The sequence below is a fragment of the Aphis gossypii genome, chromosome 1, assembly GCF_020184175.1.
Source record: "Aphis gossypii isolate Hap1 chromosome 1, ASM2018417v2, whole genome shotgun sequence".
Classification (NCBI taxonomy): Eukaryota; Metazoa; Arthropoda; class Insecta; order Hemiptera; family Aphididae; genus Aphis; species Aphis gossypii.
The window spans coordinates 80791538-80803297 of NC_065530.1; the positions used below are offsets into that span (position 1 = coordinate 80791538).

Sequence of the window (11760 nt, forward strand, 5' to 3'; positions counted from 1 at the left end):
CTGACTGAATGTGTTGAATTAGAATTCCATGATAGTTTATTGCGTACATAAAAAGCATTTCTATGCGAAGATGAACTGTCAACTTAATTACCATAAGCATATTTTATGATATAGGTATTTTTCTTGTTATCATAGTAATTTATTTTACTTTTAGTTTCTAAAGTATTAGGTACGGTAAATTGAATTAATATTTGCACATAACATTATATTTATTATATTATAAATATTTTATTATTGAAATAATGTACATTTAATATTGATATTTTATATTATATTATATTATTTTTATTATAGCTTATGAAGTAGATACATAATCTAAATAGTTCGTAATATAAATAGGCAATAGCTTAAAATTAATTTCAATGTTTTAACTATATCATTATTAATATAAAATATAAAATTAATTTTAGGTACGTAAAACTTTAAAATCTTCACGAAAAATATTTTTTAATTAGGTACCTATTACAATATATCAAAAATTGTTATTTTTAATTTTAATTACTTACTAATTTCATTCAAATTTCAACTTAAAATTTCTATAAAATTAATTATGCATATAATTTTTTTTTAATTTTTTAATCCATGTAAGATGAATAGTTCCAGCATAACTTGTTGTAATTAAAAAAATATGGGAAATTTGGAAAATTTAAAATTATTTACGTATTAATATTTTTTTTGTACGAAGTAATTTTTAAAACATGTAGATTAAATTAATATTAAGCAATCTTTTTGATTTAAAAATTTAAAAGAGGTGTGTATAGCATTGTTTAGTAGCATTTTCAATTTAAATTGTCTGACTTCTTTCGAGCAGAATTGTTTTTTTGGTTACAATGATTTATTTATTTACCGTCCTTCTAATTAAAATGCAATAAAAGTGAGTCGTTTGGTTCTCTTAAGTCTTAATCGATTTTAAATAATGGTTGTCGATTACCGTTGAACGTTCACGCAAGTTGTTTATTGAAAATGAGAAATCCTTTTTTTTGAACCAACCATATTTATCGAGAATATAATTTGTATAATACCTACCATTTTTTTTTTTTTTTGAGTAGGACAACCTTTCTCTTGTTTAACGCTAATGTTCAATTACTGTATATAGGTACAGTGCATATTATATACGATATAATCAATTATGAATTATATATTAAGTATGTATTATTTAGATATCGCTGGTATACATAACATTTACTGTTTTAGATAAAGTAAACATTTTAGGTGAACAATTAGAGACAGAACATTTGTTTGTACAAAATTCATGTAAAAGAGGTTTTCATGTTCAGGTCGAACTAAAGAATATTAAATATTTCAATGTCAAACATCCTCCGAGTATATGTAAAAATGTGAGCTAATTGCTAGATTTTGTGATAAATAAATAATTTTATTATAAAAAATAAGTAATAATAATTCAATACTACTGTTAAATTATGTTTATTAAATATCTTTCAAGTATGTCTAATCTAAACAAATTTAATTTGTGTAGGTTGAATGTGTAAAAAATATTGTAAAATTTACTACAGAAGATTTATTAGTACTAAATATTCGTATTACTCAAGCGTTAAATGAAGTAGAAATATTGACTAATGCGTAAGTAAAATTAACTTTTTTTTTTAAAGAAAAAACTAAAACAAAGTTTTTTAAAAACTTTAAACAGTTTTAAATGTTAATTGAATCATAATTTTTAAATATATTTATTTTACTTAGAATATTAAATGAAATGCTAAAAGAGTTAAGGAAATATATTAGTTGTATATACGATCTGTGTAATGGTATTGCCGATTTAGACTTGATATTTTCATTCGCCCAGTATAGTATGCGTTCAGGATCAACTAAACCTAAATTTGGGCAATATATGGACATCAAAAGTTCTAGACATCCAATATTAGATATTATTAATTCAGTTGTACCAGTTGATAACGATATTGTAAGTTTTAACAATAATTAAAGAAGTTACTATACAAAATAAATAGAAGTTAAATAAAAAAACATCAGTAATTATAGATTAAAATCTTAATGTTTTTATATTAAATAAAAATATAAAATAAATGAGTAGAATATATTTTTAAAGTATTTCATTATTAAAGTGAAGAAAAACTAGGTTCGATATCCGACATACCTATCTTTAATCAGTTTAATCTTTGATGGCATATCATTTAAATTAGATTTTGTTTATAATTTTAGTTTGCTTCAACTGATAAAAATTTAAATATCATCACTGGACCTAATATGGGAGGAAAAAGTATTTATATACGCCAAGTAGCATTATTACAAATTATTGCTCAGGTGAGTTAAGAGAAAATATAAGGATTTAAATTACCTATTTTATAAAAATCTAAAATTTCAGATCGGATGTTTTGTACCTGCAACATTTGCTCAGTTTCGTATTTGTGATCGATTGTTTACGAGAATTGGTTTTGGAGACTGCATAGAATCAAATGCGTCTACTTGGGTTTTAGAGGTATTGTGTCTAATATGTATTGTATATGTTAATATAAAACTGAACACATTAATTTTGTATTAGAGAATACAGGTTGACACGAATTTTTGTATTAAGCTAGGAACCTTGTACTTTTACAGTATAAAACATACATACTTTTATGTGATTGATTGATGAGGTTGTATTGATCAACTTGTATTCTGATTTTCCCTGCTCACTATAAACTAAACATTTTTACTTATCTAATATATTTGTAATTTATATGTATGTGTTTGTGTCTTTTTAATAATAGAATGTTACTGTTCGGCTGTCCAAAAACACAACCCAGTATCTGACACTCTTATCAAAATTGATGTTTTTACAAAATTCAATTTTAGTTATTGTACTTATTTTATACTTATACAAATGTTTTTTTAAATGTAGGTATGATACTAAGGTTTAATTAAGATAGTTCACTCTGTTAACATTACAGATACATTAATATACTAATATTAGACAGTTGCCTCACTTTTTTCTATGGCAAAACAGTTAGAACATGACTTGTGTTAGGATTAAAAATCGGTAAATGAACGTTACCCAATATAAAACTGAAATAATATACTATAGAATTTGAATTTTAAAACGAAGAATATTTTGTATTCTTTTATTCATAATTTTAGTCATATTTAAATGTTCTGTATTTTTACATAATTATTAAAATAGTTATGAAAACACCAGATTAAGTTTTTAGAATACCAATTCGGATCAGTTTTTATGTTTAAAAATTAAAATATTTTGACTAGAACTATAGGAATATACCGATACGTGAGTAATTACTACAAATAATTTGTTTGAAAAAACAAGGACTTATTAATACACATAAAATATAACTTGAAGATATATTTTTTTCTATAAATTAGAAATGCATCTATAATCTTCCTAATATTTAACAATTTCGAAAATGTAGTATCATTACAATGCAATCTGTTAATATACTTATGTATAATTTATAAAATATTGTTACACAGTTATGTTTGTTTTATGACACGAGGATCTAGTATAAGTATCATATTATTATATCTGTAATTAATTAAAATAATATCACGTTTAGGTTCTTATGAACCGGGTGTATGGAAAATTGATTTTATTAAATGGTTCAATAAAATTGAATGAACTTATCATGGACTAGTAAATTATATTTAACGGAATAGCTAACTGTAATCGATTTATTATCATTATTATTATTTTTTATTCATTGTTTAGTGATTGTTCATGCAACTCGGGAAACGCCGATAATATCCTATTATACTTAACAAGCTTTTAAGGTCGTATTATGTTATTTTATCTTGATAGTTGGTAATAATTACATATTAAAACAAATATATCATTGCCTTGTTGTAATAATAATTTATGGAAGATAATAATTTTCTTGTAAGTATTAGTAATTGGCAATTGCAGTATTATTAATTAAATAAATTGTGTATAACACTACAAAAATAAATACCAAAATTTTATTTAGCTGCATTTTTGTTCACTAATACAATTTTTTACGAACATGTATTTATTTATTTTATTTTTTCCAATAGTTTATACAACACAGTAATTTTTTTAACATTAGTTTATTAATTATTACCATTCATTATTAATATTTTGAAGACAAATTACAATTAACAGGAAACCATAATCGATTATATTATTGATTATTTATGTTATAATCAAGTATATACTATTCAATTATATTTTAAATGAGAATGAGTTGGTACCTTTAAGAAAATCAATAAAATATTTAAAGGCAGTTCGTATTATTTATATGTTGTCCATTAAAAGTAAGATTATTGTATTATATTTTGCTATCTTGGTAGACATTAATTATTTTATAATTCTATGAAATATATTTAATACAGAAAGCGATAGGTACTTAGAATTTTAAACATATTTTCTAGTAATATTTGATATTATAAAATGTAATTTTTAGATAAAAGAATTAAATGGTATACTTCCTTCGCTTACGAAACACAGTTTAGTAATTATAGATGAATTATGTCGAGCTACTTCTTGTGAAGAAGGGTCAAGTTTAGCATGGGCAATTTGTGAACATATAATGCAATCTTGTGCTTTTATATTTTTTGCTACGCACAGTATTTTGATAACAAAACTTCAAGATTTATACTGCAATGTATTAAAGTAATAAAACAGTGATACATTTTCATAATATTTCAACTTAATGATGTGAAGTTTAAAATTGTAGTTTGATTTGAATACGATGAAAAAATAAATTATGAGAAACTAATGATCTTTATATACACATGGGCGCCCATAGGTAATATTTTAGGGGGAGTCAAAATAAAAAAATTCTTAAATGTAAATTAATAAAGATAACAATAATATTATGGTAATGTTTATTGAGCTACAAGGCCGTAATATTTTTCGTCCAAGGGAGGCAAGTCCCCTATTTCCCCCTCAATGGGTGTCCATAATATAAGTAATGTGTTCAAAAATTTAAAGATGAAATTTTTTTTTAGATTATATTTAGCACTTTAAAATAGTTTCTTTTAGCTCCTATACAATGCTTGGTATTTCGTACCGTTTTACAGTTTATGAAAACATATTTCCTTCAAAGTAAAGAACTTTTAACATTTCCGTCATTATGTGATATGTCATTTGGTCCTCTGTTAACAACCTCGGCACTAATATTTCAGACGCTCGACTACTCGATTTGTAACCTTAAATTAAATGATAAGAACCATATGATATACCAACATCATTGGCTACTTGCCTAATAGTTAATCTTCGATTGTTTCTATATTTTTCTCGAACAAGAGCAATAGAATCATATATTTGCTATGTTAAAGTTCACCCAGGATCTCAATATCTCATAGGTATTCTTTGTAAGTTTGGATCACTAAATAAGTTTTACAATAACCCTAAGGCATTGTCTTTGAATACTAACTCTATTAAATCAAATGACTAGGTAGAATTTTATCGATTTTTAAACAAAATTTAATACATACATTACAATTTAATACATATTTTTCATAATATTATCCGTTGTGTAAACCCAGTTTTATATACAATAAGTACGTTTAAGTTTTAAACAGTCACTGTTGTCTGTCAATGACTGATTTGTGATGAAGATTTAATTCATTAAAATACTGGAAGTTATTTTTAGTTTATTTCGGTATAATACCTAATATTACTCATTAAGTCATAACTCATAACAATACAAGTAGTTTTTCTATTAGAATTTTAGTCAGGGTATTTCTTGAACATGCCTCTCTTATTTTATAAGTATTTTAATTAATTGAAATAATATAACTACTTTTTGTATTTTATAATAATAATAATTATTATTTATACATTATGTACATTATTCCAGTTATCATATGGAGGCATTACCCTCGAAGGATTCTGAGAGTAGATTGACTTATACTTATAAATTATGTCCTAGAGTAACGAATATTGATGACTATGGACTAATCTTGGCAAGGGATGTAAAAATGCCTGAACATTTAATTGAAAATGCTATAGTAATTGAAAAATGTTTACGTCAAACAAGAGTAGTAAGTATAAAATAGCTTAATTGCATTCATTATAATTAAATTTTACTATTTTAGTAGGTTCATTTATTTAAATACCTATTAAATACATCGTAAACGAGAAATTGATAGGTAATACACTTGGTTTATTTATACTACGCATCTATATGACTATATGTATATAGGTTATAATATTATATTAAAATTAAACCATTTGTTTAATTTTAATAAGTGATATGACTAAGTGACTAGGTGTTTAATTTGAACAATCAAAACTATTATAATCTTAGTTCTATATAATATATATTATGTATATATATTTATATTATTATTATTAATGATTACAAAATAAATATTATATCTACTGTCTATTTATTATTTAGGAATTTATTAATAAAATAAAGAGATTAAGGGATTAATTAGGGATTTGAAGTCACTAAAAAAGTAGATATTTTTCAAAGTATGTTAGTATTATAGTGAGCTTTTTATTATTTTATTACAGCTATCAAGCTGTAATTGGCGAGGGTTGGTCATTGCAATAGTTAAATTTGTTTGCATTAGAATATTAAAGTTTTGGTTTTGTTGTCGAGGTTAAAGTAATGTTTATATAATTAAGGCTTTTAGGCTTAAACTTTTTTATGCGGAGATGGGGGGTGTTGTGTTTGTCTTCTATTTTTTTTTTTTTTAATTTAGTCTGCGAATTATTTCATTTTTTGTACTTGAAATAACCTTGATAGTTGGCGGGATAATCACAATCACATAGTGCGTATTTATCTGGTTAACTTGAGGGTTTTTGACAGGAAGTAGACAAGTGTAGTTCGTTGTATAGTGAACTAATTTACAATAATATGATTAAGTGTGTTGTATCCTTCGGACATTTGAGTTATTGTTGGTTTATTCTAGGTTCTTAAATTTTAGTTTTATAAAAAAATTAAGAAATTGATTATGATAAAAGTTAGTTATTTAAAAAATATGTTTGTTGTTGTTAGCAGATTCGCCAGGATAAGTCCAAAAATAAAAGAGAAAGAGCTATATTTTAGGGTTTTTATGTACGATGTTAGACACGTTTCTGGCGCGGTGACTCAATATTAGGAGTTATTTTTTATGTTATCACAACTAACTGAGATTTTCGGGTTCAGGTTTTTAATCTCTACTCTCAAGGCTCTTTCGTGTTTTATTTAATATGTGTGAAAATTTGTTTTAATATACACACTAAAGAAATTTAATGATGTCCCTCTAAAAGTTTGTAGTGATTTAATACTCGTAGATGATATAATCGAGTGCAGTGAAACATTTTTAAAAGACATATTTTTTGTTTTAAATTGATGATAATGTAGTACTGTGGTGATTGAATATTTGGTCTGTTACGTTTAATGCAATCTAGAATGGTCCAGTCATTATTAATACTCATGTTGTGAGATAGAATAATTATTTGACACATTCTGTGTAATATATGATTTTAGTTTAAAGAGCGATTAGATGGTTACATTAGTTTTTCTTTGCGAATGCATAATAGGTATGTTTATCGTGGATTAATAATAATTAATTAACGAGATAACAAGTCCATATTATCTTGAGATAAAAACGGGTCGCCACGCCGTGGCCGCGCGTTGATACCCATACGTAATAACATTTTTATTTACCGATCAATTTACATTTTCTTAAAAGACTAAAGGGAAGTAGGCCTCTATTTTTAGTTGAATAAACGTGCAAGTTTAAGTGTTGTACGATGATTCTGTTGATATATTATATTATGCTATTTATTTATTAAAAATATCATTGTAATATTATTGAGTAATGGCTTTTACGTAATAAAGGCGTTACCAGACAATCCATCAAATGAAGCAGACATGATTTTAGATAATTGTATTCAAAAACTATTAAACATGAAAGATACAGAATGTCTCAGTATATCCAACATTCAATCGGTTGTATTAGATATGATGAATAAATTAAAAGAGAACAGAAGGAAAAATATTGATCCATTGGAGGAAAGTATAGACTCTGATGATGAAATATAGGTATTATACGCAATGATTAAGTGATTATAATAAATCATTAACAAATAATTCTACATTTTTACGTAATTAACTGAAAAATATATACATATTGTTTAAAAATATTTAAATAATTTAATTTTAAAATATCAGTATTATAAGTTTATTCAACTTTTAAATTAGTAAGTATCTACATTTATAAGTTTCAAATAAAAATAATAAAAATAATATAGAATACATTATACAACGGTAATATTTTGTTACATTTTATTTTAAATAAACTTAATAGAGATTGTTAATTAGGTACCTATGGAGTTAAATATAGCTTAATAATAAAAATAAAATATTTTTGTGTGTATGTTTAATATATTAATGTATATTGTATTATATTAAATGTAAAAAGTGCACGAGATCTTCAGATGCCAAATTTGTTGTATGGTGAATAATCACACATGTTTTCATTATTTCTATTGCAAATTGTTTTGTGATCACAATTTATATAATGTATTTTCTGTAATATTGAAACTGTGACATAAGACCTTACAAAGTTTTTAAATAAGCTTAATTATAAGTCATGATCATTGATCAAACGAAAATAATCAAGCCCCTAAACAACCAGTTAACAATGCTAAAATTTCCATAGGCATAGAGTTTAAATGCTTAGAACAATTATTAGGGTGGCAAATGTAATAAAACAAACTCACAGATACTATATATTAAATATAGATGAAGTCATCCACTATCCTATTGCTATTGGGTTTATTATTCACTTAATCCTCCAGAAGTGTCTCTAAATGAATTAACATTAAAAATAGCCAATTCGATAATACTATACTTCGGAATCTAAAGCCTTCACTATGGCTTTGCAATATTACAAAAGTATAAGTCATGCTGATTAAGTCTTATATCATGAAAACAACAATTCTGATTGGATCTGTAGGGGAATAAAATTAACTCAATAAATACTTATGGACTAAGGTCAATGCCAGTTTGTAATTTTTATTTTTAAAAGTTGCAATTTTATGTCAGAATGTGTCTCGATATGACGTTTCGAAGAAGATTTTTGCAAGTTATAATAATGGTTACCTGTATACTATTATGTAGTTGTGAGGAACTGGTTACGGTTAGAGAAAATTAAAAAAAAAATATTTTATCAATCCACTATTCACCAAATTTTAAATCTAATTAATATTTGATATTTAATGTTTATATTATTTATTTTTTGAAAACTTTGATAGTTGATTGTATGTAAATATTAAATTCTTCTATCATACTTGAATAAAATGCATGTTATATATTCATGCATATATTATCTATAGTCTATAGAGTTTAGTTTATATAAATTATAAACTTAAGTTTTGTGTATTGTGTAATGTGCATACATTTTAAGATATTTTAGTAGCTAAATTATACTCATAGACCTTATAAGGTATAAGGTCTATGATTATACTATAAAAAAAAGGGACTAGTATTTTGTATCGTCTACAATTAATTACATGCATTATCAGCCATAGGTTGTAATCTTTAAATATAATTTTTAATAAGAATAGGTTAATGTTTGTTTGTTTAAAACACTTAAAATATTTGATAATAAGTGAATTCATATATATATAACATGTATTTAATAGGATTTATTTATGAATCGTGATCATGAGGTATTTAAAATCTTACGTGATTTGTGAAATTTAAGTGGCTAAATGGCCTAAATATGCATAGGTATATTGTATAACGTATAACATATAAAACATTTGATTAAATAGGTGCAGTATTATATTCACACGTGGCCTATTTTTTATACCTTTATAAATTGTATTTATTCATTAATAAATCATTACATACAATAACAATTCTGGCTGCAGACTATTTGTCACTTGCCTATATTACTAATTATATATAATGCATATTCATATATTTATATCGCTAATAATATTATTATAATAATTTATTTTATTTTATTTATTAATAACGCATTAATACGGCATAAACAAGAAGTTAGGAAATAAAAAAACATTTTTTTTTTTTTTTTATTGAAACAAAATTTTTATTTACAATCTGTATTTACAATGTTATAGTATAATAAGTAAATTGGATAATGTTTGAATGACAGGAAGGAGAAGATACCCATTAGCGGATAATAAAACTTAAAACTATTATAAATATTTTAAAAATTTTGCATAGTGAAATAAAATATTATAATTCATAAGTAAAAATTTAAAGTATCTTCGAATAATTTTGAATTAAAATAAAATAAGTACCTATAAAACCGTAATTTTTGTTTAAATATTCAATGTTGTCAGTATCCAAAACTGAAATGTCCATAAAAATAATTTTGTTCGTATAATTATCAGATTTTCAGGTTCAATAAGACTACTTAATAATAAAATTATAAAATTATAATTTTATTAAATATTCAAGCTTAAGTTATGAAATTTGAACAGGTGATTCATTTTTAGCTACAAAATAATTTTCAAATGTTTGTAATTTTGATGAATTTTATCAAAAATTAGTTTTGTGTTAAAATTCCCATTTGTCGTTATTATTTATTTTTTGTTTATCCCAGTTAGTAGTGGTAATTTTTTTCTTTTGAGCTCCAAAGTACTAACTAAATTAATTTTCTTGTCAGAATAAATATTGAGGTTGAAAATTTAAGCATTTTTTTCTGTTCCAAAAGGTCAGGTTAAACAAATAAGAAATTTAAAAAAAACACAATACATAAAATCAATATATTCATTGCTCCGCTCAGAATCTAAAATTTAATTTTTGCGTTTTTTTTTTTTTTAGATATTTACAAAAATATAAAATAATTGTATTGTACTCTTTAAATTATTTATTTGTATACATTTGTGTGCAACTGTGTCTGTTTGGGACGTGATTTCCAATACATTTATTAGTATTTAGGATATTTTTATTAATTTACAGAAATATATGGTATATTGGTAATTATATAAAATAGTAAAGTAGTGATTAATTTTGTAACCATATTATATTTTTCATCTCTTTTTACGTACAATAAATCGCAATAAAATTGAATATTTTAATACCATGTAAATGACACCAAACTTTATGGTTATTATAATTTACTATACAGGTTTACTTATTTATTATATAGGTATAGCAAGATAAGTTATTTTGTTTTAGATTTTCGTGCAGACATTGTGTCGTTGAGGTTGATCGTTGTCATTTTAATCGTTTTTTTCTAATTCAAATATTTCAATAGCTTGGCGTATTATATAATTTGGATAGTTTGACCTAGTGGTTAATTATATAATTTTTTTATTAGTGTATCTAATCAAATGCGGGATTTAGAAGTCTTCATGATGTGTATAATTGCAATATGTCATCATCATGAGTGAATGATATACAATACACTGTATATATATATATATTATATTGGTAGGTATTGGTAAAGATTCAAATTTTACCTAAATTGTTTTCGAATTATAATTTATTAATCGTAACAATATTTTCTACTAACTCTTTAATTTAAAAAATATTAAAAGCGTAATTGTTTTTAATTAGTATATTTATATTTAAGTTTTGTTTTTTTTTGTTTATTCATGACGGCATTGATGAGATTATGAGCCGATAAAACTCTATTATTTAAGAGCTTATTAAATTATTGGACAGAGAAGAATTTATTATAATGTAATGAGTTGTTGAATGCTTTTATGGAAGGTTCGAGAATTTCTTGTACAGTTTTTGAAAGCTTATGTATATATGTATATTTTTTTACTTTATAATTGGTAATATTATATTTTGTGTACTTAGTAGTTATTACTAATTAAAACTCGTCCAAAATTAAAATTTTGCACATTGA

At 24.0% G+C, this 11760-nt stretch overlaps 2 protein-coding genes across 2 annotated transcripts; both read left to right on the forward strand.

Moving 5' to 3' along the window:
* The first annotated feature begins 1421 nt into the window (after nucleotides 1-1421).
* Nucleotides 1422-4598, forward strand: LOC126548862 (mutS protein homolog 4-like). Its single transcript, XM_050210724.1, has 6 exons — nucleotides 1422-1443; nucleotides 1515-1581; nucleotides 1699-1918; nucleotides 2176-2277; nucleotides 2339-2452; nucleotides 4386-4598. Exons 1-6 carry the CDS (start codon nucleotides 1422-1424, stop codon nucleotides 4596-4598), a joined length of 738 nt encoding a protein of 245 aa, XP_050066681.1.
* LOC126549146 (uncharacterized) lies at nucleotides 2341-7967 on the forward strand. The gene is made up of 3 exons (XM_050197705.1): nucleotides 2341-2452; nucleotides 5787-5970; nucleotides 7764-7967. Exons 2-3 carry the CDS (start codon nucleotides 5794-5796, stop codon nucleotides 7965-7967), a joined length of 381 nt encoding a protein of 126 aa, XP_050053662.1. The 5' UTR covers nucleotides 2341-2452; nucleotides 5787-5793.
* The last annotated feature ends 3793 nt before the right edge of the window (nucleotides 7968-11760 follow it).

Bases quoted from the DNA above. Each gene is read 5' to 3' on its own strand.
- LOC126549146 (XM_050197705.1), top strand. From the start codon at position 5,794: ATGGAGGCATTACCCTCGAAGGATTCTGAGAGTAGATTGACTTATACT. The intron at 5,971-7,763 runs GTAAGTATAAAA...TACGTAATAAAG, and splicing joins GTTTACGTCAAACAAGAGTA to GCGTTACCAGACAATCCATC.
- LOC126548862 (XM_050210724.1), top strand. From the start codon at position 1,422: ATGTTTATTAAATATCTTTCAA. The intron at 1,582-1,698 runs GTAAGTAAAATT...TATTTTACTTAG, and splicing joins GTAGAAATATTGACTAATGC to AATATTAAATGAAATGCTAA. The intron at 2,278-2,338 runs GTGAGTTAAGAG...CTAAAATTTCAG, and splicing joins TATTACAAATTATTGCTCAG to ATCGGATGTTTTGTACCTGC.